Raw genomic sequence first — 21,557 nt, 5'->3', positions numbered from 1 at the left:
AAACATGTCATTGATACAGGGCTCCTCTGTGGTTCACGTATGATTTATATATACACACGTATATGAATGTATACACTCCATCCTAGTCACATTCAGGAAAAAAAAAGGGGGGAGTGAAGCCTGGCCTGAAGCACCGAACCGTTGCTAGTGATGAGCTTCTGAAATTAGGACACTTTCGTCAGTGCATTCGCCTCCAGAACAGAAAAACAAAAGTTTAAAAATAAAAGATACAGTGGTTGATTATAAAATAGATATACTCCCCAAAAGACTATAAAATCAAAGCTTCAAAATTAATCCTCTGATGCTGTTCTGCTTTCCAACACTCGTCTTTTTTCCATTTTCACGGCCAGCTGTTTAAGATTGACATCACAAAGCTGCTGAGGAAAACGGTTACAACCGTTCACTTAACCGAAGCCGAAACGCCGCCGGGTTGACTCCGCCCCCGGACGACGCGATCACCCACGCCGAGGGGAAGCCCCACTAGAGGAATCCGGCTGGGGCTAGACCCCAACCGGGTGACGCGGGGGAGACGCTCACCGCCCGCGCTGGGGCGTTTCCGCAGGGCTTCCCGCGATTCAAAATCTACGGCTCACGCTTCGCCACGTCCCCCTCAAGAGAATGTCAGGAACGGCGAGGGAAGGAAACGTCAAAAGTGCTCACGCAGCGAAATTAAAGGTTGGAACGCCGAGGGGACGCGCGGCCCCGCCGCCCCCGCGGGCTAACAGACTGCGTACGGCCTAGTGCCCGCTTCGGGCCGCTCTTCGCCTGCAGACGCCCCGGCGCCCTCGCGCGGCATGACGCGATCCCGGCCGGCGCGCTGTCGTCACTGTGCGTCGGCGTGGGCCCTGCGCGGGCGGGGGGCTTTGTGAGCACCGGAGCCGAGCCGTCCGGCTTCTTATTCTGTCGGCGTAGCAGCTCTCGGGGCTGTGGAGGATTCAGACTGCCGCGCCGTTTCCGCGTTTGCTACGCCGGCCCAGCGGTGAGTGCAGCTCCTTCCGGGCCCCGGCCGCGCGAGGAGGGTAGGGGCGCTCGGGCCGCGGGGCCCCGCTTCCCTGAGGCTGCAGTTGGGTGAGGGAAGACAGGGCCGGGAGCCGAGGCCGGGGGTCGCAGTGAGCTCTCTGTCCTCTACTCTTCACTCTCGCCGAGGCTGTTTAATTCGGAAGCTCCAGCTCCAAGACTTGCTGTCGAAAATAATTTTTTTTCAATTGACCTGTTTGCAAGTCTGCTCTGGCCGCCGCCCACTTCTCCGGCCCTTGGACTCTGACCAAGATGTTCGTCAAGTTTTTGCAGGGTTTTAAACTTAACCCTCGGTATTCCTTTGTTTAGTATGTTCAAACGGAGACAGTTGTGTGGCGGCAGATTCCCTGTATCAGATAGTTGCAACCGCGCTCTGCCACTTCAGTGGTCTATTGTGTATTGTGAGAAATAGCTCCGGGAAATTAATAGGTAAATTCCATAGTTTCTCTTATTTTCCCTTGCAGTTTGTCTCCCGCCTTCAACCCCCAAAGCCACAGTTTGCCTAAAGAGGGCAAATCCGCCGTACGGTGCTTGTAGATAAAAATCTGTAAAGATAGGACACCAAGTTCTGGTGTAACGAAAGCATTCATGCAAGTAGTCACATTCCCAAGGCCAGTGTTTCACAAGCCATTACTGTATATTGTTCTCAAGTTGTTTTCTGTGGTTGTTGCTTTGGAATTGTGAGGGCATTGTAGAGTTGTAGGGTTTTATGGGTGGGTTCCTGATGCATTTACTCTCACTGGTCAGTTTGCCTAGTCCTGGAGAGACTTGACATTAAAAAATAACTTTACAGTCTACTATGCCATCTAAATAACTGCTGCACTGTTGCTGATGGGTGCAGCCTCTTTCACCACTAGTCCCCCTTTGCCTGTAGAAACTGCCAGAGATTATCCTTAAACTATTAAAACTTGTCACCAGAAGAGGGGAGGAGACCAAGGCCAAAATATGTTTCTGTGTCCATCTGTCTTCAAAGTTGTGCATTTAAAAAAGTATTCTTAGTGCTACGGGGAGTATATTGCATTTATTTTGATTAAAAGCTTTTCTAATTAGTTTTGTTGACAAATAGCTGGAATGAAGCTGTATTATCTAAAGTGTAAATCACTTTTAGAATTTACTGAATAAATTGAAAAGAATATAAATTGTATTCATCGTGAAAATAGTTTTCTAAAATAGCGTTTGTTTTTTCTTTTCAGATATACAGCCCTGAAGAGTCTACTTTTTCCCCCTCATTTTTTCCCCTGCAGTAATAAATCCTATTATGGAGACTCAGAAACTTTATAAAGGGATATAGTTTGAATTCTGTGGAGTGTAATTTTGTGTATGAATTATACTTTTAAAATATGAAGGGTTTTCAGAAAGAAGGCTAGTAGAGTTAATTACTGGTTTATTATGCATGAGCAGTAATTTTGTTGGTAATACAGTACCTTAGGCATTTGTGATAACACTAGAAAGGACAAGCTGTATCTTGATAAATTGATTTACCTTTAATTACAAAATGAATGATATTATAGATGCATGATTCTTAAATGAAAGACAAGTTATTTAATATTTTTGTAAGAAGTTTCAGCTGTGGAAATTTTATGGTTAACTAGTTTATGGAGAAAATACCTTCATTTGATCAAGTATACTAAAGTGGTAGGCAAAGTTAGGAAGAAAGACAACATAATAATGATGCTGCAGGAAATGGAAACAAATACAGACAATATTTAACAAAGAAGAGTTAGCAGTTTGTGAGTTTTAAGCAAAATTCATTTCATTTGACACTGTAAGCAGTATAACTGGTTTAGGTTCAACAACACTTGTAGGTGTTGACATCTCCAAAAGTTGTTAGCTGAAGCTAGTTTAACCTTCTTAAGTAAATACTATGATGATAAACTTTGTGAAATTGGCCTTTAGATAATGTGACCATATGAAAACTTTAATTCTTCTTGTTTACTAGAATAAAAGAAGATTAAAAAAAAATGTTAAAGTGCTCATAGGGAAAGAAGCCCGCATATAGTTTTTTCCTCTTGTAGCATAGTCATTAATTGGCTTGATATCCCGGCTTTGTAGCTTGTAACTGAAAGCAAATTAAAGGCATAATTTAGGTATTCTATCCTTGTTTAGAATTTTTGGAATATAAACCTCCTTGAAAAGTCAAGGAGTCTTAGCATATTTTTGGAGGTGTGTCAACTTCTTTCAGGCTATTAGGTCAGTATTACGCCAAATAACGAGCAAATAACATTTGAGTTAATATAATCCCAGAAAGTATTAAATAGTATCTTCGTAATTTAGGAGAGATATTCATCCTACCTGAGTATCAACTCAGGTATAAATCCAGTAAAGAAGGTGTAGTGAATTTTCCATAAGTAGGGGCCTATCATTTGATTCTTTTTTATGGAAAAAATCTAATGTGAAGGGAAGAGAATTGTCATGTGAAGGGTTTTAGCAGTCAAAAAGTAAAATGACTCATGCACAAAACTACCTCCCAAAGACTTTTCCCAGATCCCTTGTATCAAAAAATTAAGAGTATGATGGAAGATAGCACGATCTTGTCAAATTGGACAATCGTCAACAAACAAAAAATGAAATATGACTTTTCATGTGAACTCTACCGAATGTCTACATATTCAACTTTCCCTGTTGGTGTTCCTGTCTCAGAAAGGAGTCTTGCTCGTGCTGGTTTTTATTACACTGGTGTGAATGACAAAGTCAAATGCTTTTGTTGTGGCCTGATGCTGGATAACTGGAAACAAGGAGACAATCCTATTGAAAAGCATAAACAACTGTATCCTAGCTGTAGCTTTATTCAGAATCTAGTTTCTGTTACTAGTCTGGAATCCACCTCTAAAAATGTTTCCTCTTCAATGAGAAACAATTTTACACATTCATTATTACCTACTTTGGAACATAGTAGCTCGTTCAGTGGTTCTTATTCCAACCTTTCACCAAACCCTGTTAATTCTAGAGCAGTTGAAGACTTTTCCCCAATGAGGACTAACCCCTACAGTTATGCCATGAGTACTGAAGAAGCGAGATTTCTTACTTACCAGATGTGGCCATTAACCTTTTTGTCACCATCAGAATTGGCAAGAGCTGGCTTTTATTATATAGGACCTGGAGATAGAGTAGCCTGCTTTGCCTGTGGTGGGACTCTAAGTAACTGGGAACCAAAGGATGATGCTGTGTCAGAACACCGGAGACATTTCCCCAACTGTCCATTTTTGGAAAATTCTCTGGAAACGCTGAGGTTTAGCATTTCAAATTTGAGCATGCAGACACATGCAGCTCGACTGAAAACATTTATGTACTGGCCTTCAACTGTACCAGTTCAGCCTGAGCAGCTTGCAAGTGCTGGTTTCTATTATGTGGGTAAGAAAATGTATGGCTATACATTTTATCTAGTTCATTTTGATTTATATATTAGGACACGTATGTATTCAGTTTTTTTATTGTGTTTTCTTTAGGTCGCAATGATGATGTCAAATGCTTTTGTTGTGATGGTGGCTTAAGGTGTTGGGAAGCTGGAGATGACCCATGGGTTGAACACGCCAAGTGGTTTCCAAGGTAATTGTTTTGAAAGGTATTTCTACACAAATTCTGTGCTTAAAAGGAGTAGGCATACTTGAATGATTAAGTTTACATTTCAATATAACAAAGCTTCTTTATACCATTAGGGAATTAGCCTTTTTAAAACACCAAATTGTAACATTAATTGTTTTGGTACAAAATGTTGTATAATGTTGTATGATTTCTTTTGTAAGCCATGTATTCAGGATATAATTTAACTTATTCTTGATGAGTCACTTACAGTTATGGCCATACATTTCATTTATGTTTTCCATTTTGCTTTAAAGAAGACTTAAGTATTATAAAAATATGTAAAATAGAACGAAAAGGAGATAAGTAAGAAAAAGATAAGAAGGAAAAAGGAAAATAAGGGACATGAAATGGATCTAGGAAAAGGATAAATACAAAAATGCATATAATAAAAGCTGATTGTACAATCAGTATTAAGTCTGATTATAATTGTAAATTATTTTTTCTCTGTACAATTTTATCTTGTCAAGGGAGATATGTCAAATATCTCCCTTTAGTCACTCTGTTTCTCCCACTATGTCCTATTTTTTACTATAGCCTAGAAAGAATTTAGAGGCAGTGCTGTTGATGGAAATAGAATTAGAAATTAATTCTGTCTTTGTTACTGAGTAGCTATGTGAACTTGGACAAGTCATGTGACACCTTTGATCCTTTCCTCATTTGTAAAATGAGGGAGTTGAAATAGATAATATGGTCTTTTAAAAAAATTGTAAAATGTACCTAACATAAAATTTGCCATTTTAACCATTTTTAAGTATACAGTTCTATGACATTAAGTACATTCACATTATTCCTCATTCATTACCACCATCTATTTCCAGACTTTTTAAAAATCTTCCCAGACTGAATCTTGTACTCATTTCATTAATTCCTCATCCCTCCGTCCCTGCAGCCTCTAGCAACCACCATTCTGCTTTCTGTCTCTATGAATTCGACCATGCTAGGTACTTTATATAAAAGTGGAATCACATCATGTAGGTAATGTTTTGACTGGTGAGTGCCTTTCACAATAGTGAGGAATCTCTTGAACCTCTTTAATATTCATAATGTATCAAGATAAATTGTGACTTTTTAATTCTCAAAAGTGATACATATTTTGTTTACTTTAAATTATTATTGTAGGAAAAAAGCATGTTCCATTGTCAGAATTGTATTTTCTTTTCTTTTTATATTTTTGGCCCCACCACATGGCTTGCGGGATCTTAGTTCCCCAGCCAGGGTTGGAACCCAGGCCACAGCAGTGGAAGGGCCGAGTCCTAACCACTGGTCCACCAGAGAATTCCTGATTGTCAGAATTTTAAGTGATTTGATTGTGCTTGGCTCTATGAGAGTATGTACATATAATTTGAAATTTAATACTGTATTAAAAAGACAGAAACAGCTTTCCAATTCCAGTGTTTCAGTTGCTACATTTTGTCCTTTATAAAACAAAACCAAACAAAATCTTAGTTTACTTCTGTAATTTGTGTTTTGTTTTAGATGGTTAAGTAAGGGAAAAGGCCAGTGGTGCTTTTTGTAAGCAACAGATTTCAATTGTGGATAATCTTTAATCTCAGAAAATGAAAAACCAAAGTGGATAATCATTATCATTGTATTTTAACACAATTTATTCATTAATTAAATATTTATATGCCTACTGGATACTGTTTTATTTTATTTTTTCCCTTTTAACATTTTTAGTAATAATCATTTGGAAGAAGAGGTAATAGGGTTTACATTTCTATATACAAAGGAATTTCTGTTTTTCATCAGTATTGGTATTTACACAACAGTGTGGAATCAAATAAAAAACCAAGCCAAAGCAAAAGAAAGAAGAACCAAATTAAAGTGAAAGGCAAAAATTGTGGTACCGTTGCATATGAGGTTGAAAATGAAATGAATAGGCAGACAAATGCAGATTTTGCAGCAGACCAGGAAGAATACTGGGTTTCATTTCGATTGAGCATGATAATTCATGACAGTAACAGCATTGTCTGAAGGCAAGAGTCCTAGGAATAAGTAGTTGAAAGTAATGATGGGAAATCAGACATCATCATGAGGATCTTTTTTTCCTTTCTAATATCTTTTTTTTAAATTGAAATATGTGACACAATATTATATTAGTTTGAGGTGTACTACATGGTGATTTGATATTTGCATACATTATGAAATTGTTACCATGATAAGCCTAGTAACCATGTGTCCCCATACAGAGTTATTGCAATATTATGACCATATTCTTTATGCTGTATATTACATCCCCATGGCTTATTTATTTTATAACTCAGGTTTGTACCTGTTAATCCCTTTCACCTATTTCCCTATATCCCCCTGATCACTATTTTAGATGCTGGGAATATATCAGTGAATAAGACAGACAAAAATCTCTGTCCTCATAGAATTTATTGGAGAAGGGGGAAATACGGGGCAGCCAATGTTCATTATACTTCCTGTCTTTAGTCGTTATGAATATAAGTTAGTCAGTCCCAGGATAAAAATACTTTAGAACTATATTAAGATCATGAGCAATGAAAAGCTGTATTCTCTGCATGATGAACTTGAGTCTTGAGCATGCTTACATGATCTCTACTAAATCTAACCATTTACCAGTTGAAGGACATTTGGGGCAATAATGAATAAAGGCACTCTAAACATTAGTAAACCTTTGTGAACATATGTTTTTGTTTTGCTTAGGTAAATGTTGTACTTAGGAGTAGGATTAGTGGGTTGGATGGCAAGTTTTGTTTTCTATTGTAACTTTAGAAGGAACTGCCAAATCGTTTTCTGAAGTGGCTGTACCATTTTAAATTCCCACCAGGAATGTATGATACCTCTAAGAATTCCAGATTCTTAATGACACACGGTATTGTCAGTCTTTTTGATTTTAACCATTCTAATTGATGTGTAGTGGTATTTCACTGTGATTTTAATTAGCATTTCCTTAATGATTAATGATGGTGAGCTTCTTATTTGCCATCTATATACAGTTGTCCCTCAGTATCAGTGGGGGATTGGTTCCAGGACACTCCCAGGGATTCCCCTCAAGAAACCAAAATTCATGGATGCTCAAGTCCCTCATATGACATAGTACAGTCAGCCCTCTGTATCTGTAGGTTCTTCATCCTTAGAACTGTATTTTCTTTGATGAAGTGTCTCTTTTAAATTTTTTTTTTTTTCATTACTAAGTTCCGAGACTTTTCAATATATTCTGGATACAAGTCCTATATCAGATGTCTTTTGCAGCGTTTCAGTCTGTGGCTTGTCTTTCCTTTTCTTATTAGTGTATTTGATGAGCAGAAGTTTTTAATTTTGAAGATGTCAGTTTATCAATTTTATCTTTTATGGATTGTGCTGTTGGTCTCTTAGCTAAAAAATCTTTACCTAACCTAAGGACAGAAAGATTTTCTCCTAGGGTTTCCTTGATGGTGCAGTGGATAAGAATCTGCCTGCCAGTGCAGGCGACACAGGTTCAATCCCTGGTCCAGGAAGATCCCACATGCATGAGCAGCTACGCCTGTGTGCCACAACTACTGAGCCTGTGCTCTAGAGCCCGTGAGCCGCAACTACTGAAGTCCCGTGCCTAGAGCCCGTGCTCCGCAACAAGAGAAGCCACTGCAGTGAGAAGCTCGTGCACCGCAACGAAGAGTAGCTCCGGCTTGCCGCAACTAGAGAAAGCCCGCATGCAGCAACGAAGACCCAACACAGCCAAAAATAAATAAATAAAATAAAAATTAGAGGAAAAAGAAAAGATTTTCTCCTGTGTTTTCTTCTAGAAGTTAAATTGACAGGTTTTGTATTTAGGCATATAATTCATTTTTAGTTTGTTTTTGTGTATACTATGGACATAAATCAAGTCTTGTTTTTTGCATATTTTATCAAGTTGTCTAGCACCGTTTGTTGAAAAAACAAAAGGGAAGAAACAGAAACATGTTATATGAACTTCCTGGAACACCATTGAGAAATTCTAGTAGTTTGAAAGCAAGTATTTGGGAAACACTGTCACATGTATAGATGAAAATACTTGATTCTCTATTTTTTAGAGAGAGGGTTTGTGTTAAGTATAATGGTAGAGTGGACAATGGAGATAGATTAGCAGATATTTTGTGAAAGATCACATTTTAGGAATAGCAAATTAAAGTTTCTGCTATGTTAAGTCCCCAAAGTAAATTATCTAGAACAGTATTTTTCAAGCCTTAGCTTGTGCTCCTTTGAGATCCAGACCTTTTTATTGTTGTGATTGTATTAATGCAATCAAACAAAATATCACAATGCATCAATGCATAGTAAGAATTTGTAATATTGTATGAGGGTTTTGTTCCTGTTAGATGTGTATATGTACTAGGTTGTGATGTAAAATGTTTGTACTTTGGGATACAATCAAATAATTTGAAAGCCACTTTTCTAGAGTAATCAGATTATATTTTTGTTATAAAAGAACTTAAAAATTTTTCCTCTTACGTTTTAGGTGTGAGTTCTTGATACGCATGAAAGGGCGGGAGTTTGTTGATGAGATTCAAGCTAGGTATCCTCATCTTCTTGAACAGGTAAATATGTTTTTATAATTGGCAACATTGAGTTCTCCTAGATAATAATTACAAATATGATTAGAAGTGACAATTACATCTGTTTTCTCAATTATAGTTACATGTTTTGTGTCCATCTTAATGGACATGTTTGTTCAGGGGCTTTTAAAAAATGACTCTTTTTTCCTTTTTTTTGAAAAATCACTCAACCTGCCACTGTACAAATTTGTGGTGGGGTTGGAGAAGAGCTTTAGTGTCTCCTCCGTATTTTTGAGAAAAACAAAATAACTTGTTAGCAGTTTGGAGTCTCTGAGAGTGATTCAGCTGAAATATGACTTTCTAAGTGGGATGAGAAACCATTAATACTTTTTCCTGTTTTCTTGAAACTAGAGAAATACTTGAATTCTAATTTGGAATTGGGTGATGTGTAAGGAAATGTTTTATGATGATTAAAGTAAAACATAGCAAATTGAAGTATGTTTTCAAAAGCGTGTATACAGTAATTAAGATAAACTTAATGTTGCTATGTTCAGGTTGTTTGAGATTTCTGATTTTATCTATTATTTTTTTCTACTGTTGCATAGCTATTGTCAACTTCAGATACTCCTGGAGATGAAAATGTTGATCCACCAAGTATGTATGAAAATATTCCAAATATAGGATAGGATTTTTTTGTCAGAATATTAAGAATGAAAGTATGTAAACAAAGGACTTCTGAGGTCATAGAAAAAAGTGCTAGAAAGTTAATAAATATTATGTATCTACTAAGATTCATGACATTTTTAGAGGATTCTTGGAAGTATTCTAGTTTTTGTTCTTAAAGTGCTGACATTCTCACTGGAGAGAAAAGACAAGTGCAAAAGAAAAACAACTTCAGGGAATACCAAATGAGAAGAGCAAATAATAAGCCCTCCAAAGAGGAAATGTTTGTATAAGCTAGCATGTTTGGAAAGACCCAGTTCACATGGTTTGAAAATTGGGCTAGATATTATGTATTTGCCAGGTATGTAGTAGTTTAGTGCAAGGATAGGAAATATGTCTTCTGGTTATAATTTAATTTTAGCCACATCTGGCATTTAGTGTATAGTGTTATTCAGGTCTCCTTTTTCCTTATTAACTTTCTGTCTGGATGATCTAGCCAGTCTTGAAAGTGGGATATTGAAGTCCCCTACTATTATTGTATTGCTCTCTATTTCTTCCTTTAGTTATGTTAATATTTGCTTTAAATGTTTAGATGCTTCAATGTTTATTGCATATAAATTTACAATTGTTTTGTGTACTTTTTGTTTTGTTTTGTGTACTTTTAATGAGTTGACCCCTTCATCACTACATACAGTGATCTTTGTCTCTTGTCACTGATTTTGACTGAAAGTCTATTTTATTTTCTGTAAGTATAACCATTCCTCATTACTTTTGATTACCATTTGCATAGAACACCTTTTATATCTTTTCATTTTCAACCTTTCTGTGTCCTTAAAGCTAAAATGATTCTTTTATAGGCAGCATACTGTTGGATCTAGTGGGTTTTTTTTAATCCATTCAGCCATTCTGTGTCTTTTGGTTGGAGAATTTAGTACATTTACATTTAAAATAATTATTGGTATTGTAATTATTGATATATAAGGACTTTTTATTAATTGTTTTCTGACTTTTTTTAGTTCCTTCGTTCATTTCTTCCTCTTTTGCTCTCTTCCTTTCTGATTTATTTTCTGTAGTAGTGTGCTTTAATTTCTCTGTTGTATTTTCTGTATGTACTATAGGTTTTTTCTTTGTGTTTACCATGAAGCTTATGTAAAATATCTTAGATACAATAGTCTATTTTAAGCTGATAACAACTTACCTTCATTTACAAAAACTCTACAGTTTTACTTCTTCTCACCCCATGTTTTACACTATTGATGTCATACATTTTATATTCTGCATCCAGTAACAAGTTAATATAGTTATAGTTAATAATATTATTGTTTTATGTTTTTTATTTTTATGTTTTTTTCTATAAATTTTTCTTTTAATTTTTATTGGAGTATAGTTGGTTTACAATGTTGTGTTAGTTTCAGGTGTACAGCATAGTGATTCAGTTATACATATACATATATTCGTTCTTTTTCAGATTCTTTTCCCATATAGGTTATTGTAGAATATTGAGTAGAGTTTCCTCTGTAAGTCCTTTTTGGTAATCTATTTTATATATAGTTATGTGTGTATGTTAATCCCAAGCTCCTAATTTATCCCTTCCCCCCACATTTCCCTTTTGGTAACCATAAGTTTGTTTCTGAAATCTGTGAGTCTGTTGCGTTTTGTAAATAAGTTCATTAAATCAGTTTTTAAAAAATTAGATTCCATATATGAGTGATACCATATGATATTTGTTTTTCTCTGACTTCTCTTAGTATGATAATCTCTAGGTCTATCTATGTTGCTGCAAATGGCATTATTTCGTTCTTTTTTATGGCTAATATTTCATTGTATATATGTACCACATTTTCTTTATCCATTCCTCTATCAGTGGATGTTTGGGTTGCTTCCATGTCTTGGCTATTTGTAAACAGTGCTGCAGTGAACATTGGGGTGCATGTTTCTTTCCAAATTATGCTTTTCTCCAGATATATGCCCAGGAGTGGGATTACTGGATCTTATGGTAGTTCTGTTTTTTAGTTTTTTAAGAAACTTCCATACTATTCTCCATAGTGGTTATACCAATGTACATTTCCCACCAACAGCATAGGAGGGTTCCCTCTTCTCTACACCCTCTCCAGTGTTTATTGTTTGTAGACTTTGATAATGGCCATTCTGACTGGTGTGAGGTGATACCTCACTGTAGTTTTGATTTACATTTCTCTGATAATTAGTGATGATGAGCATCTTTTTATGTGCTTTTTGGCCATCTGTATGTCTTCTTTGGAGAAATGTCTATTCAGATCTTCTGCACATTTTTTGATTGAGTTGTTTTTTTTTTGACATAGAGCTGCATGTGCTGTTTGTATATTTTGGGAAGTAAGCTCTTGTCGGTCGCATCATTTGCAAATATTTTCTCCCATTCTGTGAGTTGTCTTTTCATTTTGTTTATGGTTTCTTTTGCTGTGCAAAATATATTGTTGTTTTTTAACTTATGCTAGAGATACAGTATAGGGTGTTATGAATTTGACTACATATTTACCTTTACCAGTAAGTTTTATTTCATGTTGTTACTTAGCATCTCTTCATTTTAACTTGAAATCACTTTAGTATTTCTTCTAAGCCAGGTTTAGTGTTGATGAACTCCCTCAACTTCTGCTTGTCTGGAATGTTTTTATCTCTCCTTCATTTCTGAAGGACAGTTTTGCCAGTGTTCTTGGTTGGCATTTTTTTTTTCTTTTAGCACTTTGATATATTAAGTCATTCTCTCCTGGCCTTCAAGGTTTCTGCAGAGAAATGTGCTGATAGCCTTAGGGGGTTCCTTTGTATATGAGGAGTCATTTTTTTCTTGCTGCTTTCAAAATGGTTTCTCTGTCTTTTAATATTTTGACTATAATGTGTCTTGGAGTAATCTTTGGGCTGCTCTTACTTGAGGTTCCTTGAGCTTACTGTTTGTGGATATCCATATCTCTCCCAAGATTTAGGAGCTAAAGTTTTCAGCTATTATTTCTTTAAGCTTTCTTCCGTTTTTTCTGTCTTCTGGGATTCCCATGATTTGACTGTTTATTCATTTGGTTGTGTCCTATAATTCATGTAGGCTTCCTTCACTCTTTCATTCTCTTTTCCTTTTGTTCCTATAACTGGCTAATTTCAAATGATCTCCATTTGAGTTCTCTGATTCTTTCTTCTGCATTAGCAAGTCTGTTGTTGAAGTTCTCTATTGATGTTTTTCAGTTCTGTCCTGGTATTCTTCAGCTCCAGGTTTTCTGCTTGCTTCTTTTTTGTGGTTTCTGTTTCTTGATTAAACTTCTGATTTTGTTCATGTATTGTTATCTTCATTTCATTTAGTTGTTTATCTTTGTTCTCTTGAATTTTGTTGAGTTTTTTTAAGGTGACTCTATTGAGTTCATTGTCAGGCAAATCATAGATCTTCATTTCTTTGGGGTCAGTTCTGGATCTTTATTGGTTTCTTGTGATGGTGTCATATGTGCCTGATTTGTATGATATTTATATGTAGCCTTGCCTTGGTGTCTGTGCATTTGAGGGAGCAAACGCTGCTTGCAGTCTTTATTGACTGGTTTTGGCAGGTAAAGACCTTCTGCTTTCAGTCTTGATGGATACTGAGCTGTTTCTGGGTTTGTAGCTGGGACCATGGTCAGGGATTCAGGTGCCTGGTACAGGCCAGTCTTCTCAAAATGGCTCTCCTTGGTCTTGGAATACACTTGGGTTTCATAATCTTATACCTAAATCCCAAAGCCTCCCACAAAAGGCACTTTTGTCCTTGGATGGATTCTAAAATGTTGTTGCGTGGGGTACAAGTTGGGGGCAACTTAACCGGCAATCTTGCTATCATAGTTTCCTGCATTCTTCTTAAGGTATGTTCCTCACTTGGCTTCCTGGACACCACATTCTCTTTTGTTTTGTTTTGTTTTTTTTCGGTACGCAGGCCTCTCGCTGTTGTGGCCTCTCCCGTTGCGGAGCACAGGTTCCGGACGCGCAGGCTCACGGGCCCAGCCGCTCTGCGGCATGTGGGATCTTCCCGGACCAGGGCACGAACCCATATCTCTTGCATTGGCAGGCGGACTCTCAACCACTGTGCCACCAGGGAAGCCCTGGACACCACATTCTTGGTTTTCCCCTATTTCCCTGGTTGATCATGAACAATTTCCTTTGGTGGTTACTCCTTTTTCAAACCTCTAAATGATGGAGTACCTCTCAACATTCAACCCAAATGTATTTCTCCATTTCCTGAGCTGCCGACTGTTTAACTACCTGTTTAAATCTCTACTTGTTTATACTGGGTGTCTCAGAGCTAATATAACCAAAGCAAACATTTTCTCCCTGTCCTTCATCCTTCAAATTTGCTCTTTCTCTGGTCTTCCCAACTCAGTTAATGGCACTCACTTCCTAAGGTCAAAAGTTGACTTAAGTTAGACATCATCCCTGATTCCTCCTTTTACTTGGTATATTTAATCTGTTAGAAGTCCTTCCATCTCTGCCTTTATAATATGTCCCAAATCTTACCACTTCTCTCCATCTCCACCACTATTAGCCTGATTCAAGCTGCCGTGAGTGCCATAACGTCATTTTATGACTTTTTGTCATAAAATCCTAACAGGGCTCCCTGATTCCATTTTACCTCATTAAAATTTATCACAGAGCTGCCAGAATCATCTTTTGAAAAAACAAATCAGGTTTTATCAGTACCCTACTTAAAACCCTCCTAGAATATTGTAGCAAACTTAGAATAAAATATAAATTCCTCAAAAGGCTCTACATCATCCAGGCATCACCCTCGTCTCTGACTTTGCATCACCTTTCTGTTTCTTGAATATATCAAGCTTTTCTCTTGACTTGAGGCTTTTATACTTGCTGTTCTCTTTGCCTGAAAGACTTCTTTCAGATATTCCCATAGCTCACTCCTTATCTTTCAGGTGTTTGTTCTGGTGTGTTCTCTCTTCAGACAGGGTTTCCACATATGTTTGAGCAAGGGAGCACATGCACATTGTATATTTATTTTTATTATAAAACAGTTTTCCAGCAGGTGGCAGTAAAGTGTCTTGAAGAATTATGTCATTTTGTAATTTTCACAGAAGTGCCATATTGGCTAACATTGACCCTGTTCTCAGAAAATGCTTCTCTGATCACACTCATCTATCCACCTTTCTAGGTCTTGTCCATCCTTTAAGTTCAAACTCTAATGCCATCTTTTCCATGAAGTTTTTGTTGATTTCCCCCACTTTTCTAGCTGAATTAAGATAATTTTTCACTTCTAAATTTGTGTAGCATCTCAGTTTCCAAAATTGACTGTACATCAGAATCATTTGAGGAATATTTAGAATATTCCTATGCCCCATCCCGAAGAGTCTCTAATTAAGTAGATCTAGGATGTGGGAAGTGGTATTTTTTAAAAGTACAGCCTATTACTACACTCTCATTTGATACTTATCAGGTTCAAATGTTTGTTGGAGTTATAGGTAGTTGGTGTATATAGCTCATCTCCCTTACCAGGATATAATCTGTACTAGAGTAAAGACTGTATCATAGTCATTATTCTCTGTATTTTTATATTTATGGAATTTATACAAATACATGTCTTTTAAACTAGTTGTTCATTTTGGACCTGGAGAAAGTTCTTCAGATGATGCAGTCATCATGAATACACCTGTGGTTAAAGCTGCCTTGGAAATGGGCTTTAGTAGAAGCCTGGTAAAGCAGACAATTCAGAGTAAAATCCTAACAACTGGAGAGAATTATAGAACAGTTAATGATATTGTGTCAGCACTTCTTAATGCTGAAGATGAAAAAAGAGAAGAGAAGGAAAGACAAACTGAAGAAACGGCATCAGGTATTTGGGAATGTTAGTCACCTGCGTTACTTCCATTGAGGGCTCATAGGACTGTCTCACATGTTGCAGGACAGTGAGCATGCCCGTCTGTTCACTAACTGCTGGTGACAGCCACCAGTCATTTCCAGCCTCACATCCCCTTCACTGTGGGTAATGTATCACCCTAGTCGAGAAGCACTGACTACAGTTGTTTTTGTTTTTTTGAATGCTTATTTTCCAAGAAGATTGCTGATTTATGCTAAGCAGAGGATTTTAGCATAATTCCTTTCTTGAGCTATATTGCATTTCTTCCTCATACATTAACAAATTTAAACTATTTTGAAAAAGCAAGATTTTATAGTTGGGTGCCTGTCTTGTTTCTACTTTTTTAAGTTCCTTCAAATCATAGTCTTAACATGGTGTTTGACTGTCTAATCCTTGCTTAGTGATCCTTATGCAAAAAATAGAACCCATGATGAAATCCTAGGCTTTGATGAGAAGCACCTGCCCAGTCCAAAGATAGTAGAGAACTGATTTTGGTATTCATCCAGTTTTATGTTAAGCCTCAGACTCCCAAAACAAGTCTTTTGGGTAATCATTCCTTTAATAAATGTTAATTGAGGATGAGCACCTGTGCCAAATAATGTGCTTGCTATTCATGGTGCTTGCTTTCAAGGAGCTTATAGACTAGCTGTGGAAACTAGTATGCAGAAGATAGGGTTAAAGGGCCAGCAGAGGTGAAGGTTGCATATATAGTGTAAATTGGGGCATTTGGGTTGGAAGACACTTTCTTGGTTTAAGCTTTTAAGTAATGTTAGGAATAGTTTGAGAACCTCATTGTTTGGCCATGTTACACAGTGTTTGAAGTCTGATTTCTAGTTGAGACAGGTTTGTGTTTAAACCCTGGCTCTGTCAGTTACCAGGTTGGCAATTAACTAGACCTCAGTTTTTCTCATCTGTAAAATGGGAATGATAACAGTATCAATTGCATGGAGCAGCTATAGGAATCAAATGAGATGTTACAAGTAAAACAGTTTAGCACAGTGCCTAGAACATCAAAAAAAAATTTTAAGTAGATTTGTTTGGGAAATGGGAAGGGCTTCGTGAAAGAAAGGGCCTGAGGAAAGTGAAAAGATTTTAAGATTGTTAACCAGTAATAAAACACAGGTTAAATGAAATCACTCTAATAAAACTGGTCACCATAGTTTTGTGACTTTCTTATTCTTTGTAAGGTCCAATGAATAGTCTTAAATTATGGATTTTTTGTTGTTTGTTTTGTTTTGTTTTTGGCCAAGTGGCATGTGGAATCTTAGTTTCCTGACCAGGGATCGAACCACGCCCCCTGCAGTGGAAGTGCAGAATCTTAACCACTGGACTGCCAGCGAAGTCCCTTGAATTATGGATTTGAAATTGTTTCTTAATAAGCAAACAAGTCAAAAGGAATAGGGAGGAAGAATTTAGGATACTAATAAGAGAAGATCATTGAGACACCTGACTACATCTAGACTAGAATGGGAAGTAAGCAAAGCCAGGAGACAACTCTTGTGTTAGTAGTTGGGAATGACATGGAGATCGAAGAACAGATGTTAGTAGTGAGGTGAATTAGTAAGGTAGAAGGCTATAAGTTGTGGTCAGAGAAGAGAATTCCATAATTTTGAGATGAATAGAGCGTTTGACTTCTAGAAAGAAGTAAAAGGTCAAGGAAATGGTCTTTTTTTTTCCCGGAACTTTACAATAGACTTCTTTTTTATTTCTCATTAAACTTGTAAATATGGAAATGTACTTTTTTTTTTTTAAAGGTTGAAAGCAGGCAATTAAATATTATGGTGATTGCGGGCAACAGAAGAGGAACTTTTTGAAAAATACTGTAGGAATTTATGCCCATATTCCATAAATGTAGGAAATTTAACAATGGCTTTTGTGCTTTTTAAAAAAGATTAGGCTTGATTCATACAGAGTCTTTTTTAATTGCTATAAACCTAGACCTTTATTTTTTTTTATTTATTTATTTTTTTTTTTGCGGTACGCGGGCCTCTCCCTGCTGTGGCCTCTCCCGCTGCGGAGCACAGGCTCTGGACACGCAGGCTCAGCGGCCATGGCTCACGGGCCTAGCCGCTCCACGACATGTGGGATCTTCCCAGAACGGGGCACGAACCCGTGTCCCCTGCATCAGCAGGCGGACTCTCAACCACTGCGCCACCGGGGAAGCTCAAACCTAGACCTTTATAAGACAATATTGGTAGCTAATTTTATGTGCCAGATATTGTGATAAATACTTCACATGTATCTCATTTAATCCTTACAACTCTTTGAGAAAGGTACTATTATTATCTGCATTTTACAGATGAGGAAACTGAGGTGTATGGAGGTTAGGGCACATAGCTAGTAAGTGGCTAAGCCAGTGTGGGGCTTTAGGTCTGTCCTAACTCTACAGCTCAAACTCTTCAACACTGCTTACTGCTTCTTCAACATGGAGTTGAAGACACTAATCTAGGAGACCTGATTCTATAACTGATTCTTTCTGTGACCTTGGATAGGTCACAGTTAATGATATTGTGAGTCTGTCTCTCCCTATCTGAAAATGAGAAGCAGTCATACCTGCCTTGTTTAATTGATAGGATCTTTTTATCAAAGGAGACAATTCATATGAAAATGCTCATAAAAGTAAAGTGATATAATGCAAAGAGAAGTCAGTAGTAATTCCATGGGGGCAAAGTACAGAGGTTGCAAATTTATACTGCCCTCTAAAATTCACTGCTTACTCTCAGCAGGATAAAGCAGGGTTTTAAGACAGGTAAATATATAGACTTTAATAAGTTAAAAAAACAGAGACCATGTGTGTACTTATATATAATATGCCTTAGCTAAATCTTCTGAAAGTTTTCCATGTGACAGACATTAAACTGCAGAGGAGTAATTTTGTCCTTCTTTTTCCAGCTCCTATTTATTTAGTGTCTGAATTGTTCATAGGGTTGGTTGTTAGTATATGAGTGTAGTTGGAGCAGTTTATAATCTAATGGATTTTTCTTTCTTTTTTTTAACATGAAGATGATTTGTCCTTGATTCGGAGGAATAGAATGGCTCTCTTTCAACAGTTGACATGTGTGCTTCCTATCTTGGATAATCTTTTAAAGGCCAATGTAATTAATAAACAGGAACATGATATTATTAAACAAAAAACACAGATACCTTTGCAAGCAAGAGAACTGATTGATACCATTTTAGTTAAAGGAAATGGTGCTGCCAACATCTTCAAGAACTGTCTTCAAGAAATTGACTCTACATTATATAAGAACTTATTTGGTGAGTTTGTTGGTAAAGTTATTTTAGAAATTCTTGGGATTATGTCCATCTTTGTGTTTGACAAACAAAACGAATCCAATTAGCAAACTATACATTTAACTTGTTCTAAAAAGTGAAGTCTTTTATTACCCAAGTAGCATGGTAAATAATTTCTGATGATAAATAGCTAGAATCTGTGTTGTTCAGGATATAGTAGGTGAAAAATAATAGGTAGTAGATGAAGCAGTCTTGTATTTGGTAGAGTGATGCCTTAAAAAAATTTTTTTTAATTGAGGTATAGTTGATTTACAATATTATATAAGTTCCAGTTGTACAGCACAGTGATTCAAAATTTTTGTAGATTATACTCTGTTTATAGTCATTATAAAATATTGGCTATATTCCCTGTGCTGTACCATAAATCCTTGTAGCTTGTTTATTTTATACATAGTAGTTTGAACCCCTTAGTCCCCCTATCCTTATCTTCCCCTCAACTTCCCTCTCCCCACTGGTAACCACTAGTTTGTTCTTTATATCTTTGTCTTTATCTTATTTGTTATATTCACTAGTTTTATTTTTTAGATTCCACATACAAGTGATAAAATAGAGTATATGTCTTTCTCTGTCTTATTTCACTAAGCACAATACACTCCAGGTCCATCCATGTTGTTGCACATGACAAAATTCATTTTTTTATTAAAAAAAAATATTTTTAATGAGTTATTAGAGTGATATTTTTGTTATGTTTTTCTTTCTTCAGTGGAAAAGAATATGAAGTATATTCCAACAGAAGATATTTCAGGTAAAACAAAATTAAGACTTAGGACCAACATGAAATATTACCCTTTCATTTTTTTTAATGGAAGTTTCTGTTGTTACTAGGTCTGTCACTGGAAGAACAATTGAGAAGGTTGCAAGAAGAAAGAACTTGTAAAGTGTGTATGGACAAAGAAGTTTCTATTGTATTCATTCCTTGTGGTCATCTGGTAGTATGCCAGGAATGTGCCCCTTCTCTAAGAAAATGCCCTATTTGCAGGGGTATAATTAAGGGTACTGTTCGTACATTTCTCTCATAAAAGAAAAATAGGCTATTTGTTGCCTGCATATAAAAGTATTTAAAATACTGTTTGAACATTTGAAGCTATCTGAAGTAAAAAAGGAATTATTGGTTCTTTAATTAGTAACATTTTTGTTCTACTCTGCTTTCTTTGGTACTAGTAATCTTGTTTCCAAAAGAATACTATATATAATATTTAATCTTAACCTCTGTTTATATGAAAGGTAAGATTTATGTTTGAGTTATATTACTGTACATGTATGAACACAGGAGTAGTTAAAGGAGCAATCTTAATGCTATTATGTATCATTTTAGGAGTGACTAGGTTTGGTATTCTTTCTGTAAGCTTTGAGTACTACTTTAGAGTGTAGTTGAAAGAAATGGAAACCAGGAGCTCTGGAGTTTATCACAGTTATATTGCCAAATTCTCATTGGTGTTTTTTCAGTTGTGTTGTGAAATAAGGATTTTTCTCTTACAGGTAAAAATGCTTTTCCCTAATTTGTGAGAAACATCTTAATAAAGGTCTTTAAAAAGACTACATCATCGATTTTTTTCCTCTGATTTAAAAAGTAATTTCCTTAAGCCTTCACAGGGTTATATAAGGATGAGATAATGTACATAAGCATAGTATCTGTCACATTGTAAGCACTTCAGATGCTAGTTATTAAGTTAAAAAATTGAATTCATGAAATATTACCATGAAGTGTTTTTTTAAATAATAATGGGATTTATGAGAATTTCCTTTAGATGGTAATATCTGTCTAGTTGCTTTGTATATTATAGATATTATTTGAATTAAAAATCCATATCAAAAATTATTAACAAATAGAATTATGTAAATCTTCATTGGAATTTAAAAAAATAGTTTAATCATTTTGTTGTTGAGTAAGTGTTGGTGGGATGAGGAGGTGGAATACAGGCAATGGTAAGTATCTTTTTTTGGGTCCAGTCATATTTGACCTTTCCCAGGTCTGGGTCTATGGCAGACATCTGAGGCCAGGTAGAAAGGAGGTCTAATATTAAAAACTCTTCTTATCCTAAAACTCCTTTAGATCCCTTTAAATAGAGAATATAGTAGGAAGAAAGAAAATTTATCCTTTTTTTTTTTTTTTCCCCCACAGAGCATAGGTGCTCTTTAATGACGGTTAAATAAAAATAGGCAGGAGTTCTATAGAAAACAGTATCCATAAGGCCCTGGCATGCATCCCAAGGGCCATGGGGGTGGGTCCTGTGCCACCCTGGCCGCAGCATGGCCCCGTTCTTCTGTGACTTGTGGGACGCTCACCACTTTTGGCCTGGGCCTGGGTCCCCAGAAAGCCCGAGTCCTCTGCTGGGCAGAGAGCTGCCCTGCAGGCTCCACGAAACTTCCATGGGCCCAGGCCTGGCCCTATAAGAAGTCTGAGGCTCTGTGTCTGTCAGGGAGCTGCAGCAAGTTTTCCATGATGCAGGAGAGGTCCTGGCTGATGGGGGTGTGTGTGGCAAAGCCAGGAGCAGGTGTGCTTGTGAGAGTCTGGGGCCCACCAGCTGGGCTCTTGCTTTGTTTCCATCCTGATGTGTTGATGCATTTATTTAAGTCCAAATGCATATGTCTTGGTGCAAGACCTTATGTCAGTGAGAGAAAGTTTCTCCCTGCCATCATAGAGGGAATCAAATCATTTTTGACACTGGTATTTAATA

The 21,557-nt window shown here is 36.7% G+C and overlaps 1 protein-coding gene across 2 annotated transcripts; it reads left to right on the top strand.

Annotated features, from left to right (window-relative positions):
• The first annotated feature begins 441 nt into the window (after nucleotides 1–441).
• On the top strand, nucleotides 442–20,490 carry BIRC2 (baculoviral IAP repeat containing 2). 2 transcript variants are annotated; one of them, XM_082845621.1, is made up of 9 exons: nucleotides 442–979; nucleotides 2,211–4,368; nucleotides 4,464–4,563; nucleotides 9,041–9,119; nucleotides 9,683–9,731; nucleotides 15,322–15,561; nucleotides 18,589–18,843; nucleotides 19,583–19,624; nucleotides 19,705–20,490. In XM_082845621.1, the coding sequence occupies exons 2-9, from the start codon at nucleotides 3,468–3,470 to the stop codon at nucleotides 19,896–19,898; spliced, it is 1,860 nt and encodes a 619-aa protein (XP_082701747.1). In that variant the 5' UTR covers nucleotides 442–979; nucleotides 2,211–3,467; the 3' UTR covers nucleotides 19,899–20,490. The 2 variants fall into 2 exon arrangements, with proteins under 2 accessions (XP_082701747.1, XP_082701748.1); XM_082845622.1 differs by lacking the exon at nucleotides 442–979 and adding an exon at nucleotides 1,032–1,446.
• Nucleotides 20,491–21,557: the final 1,067 nt, after the last annotated feature.

Source organism: Leucopleurus acutus (genome assembly GCF_964270905.1).
Source record: "Leucopleurus acutus genome assembly, chromosome: 8".
NCBI classification, from domain to species: Eukaryota; Metazoa; Chordata; class Mammalia; order Artiodactyla; family Delphinidae; genus Leucopleurus; species Leucopleurus acutus.
This window is presented reverse-complemented; position numbering and strand designations above follow the sequence as displayed.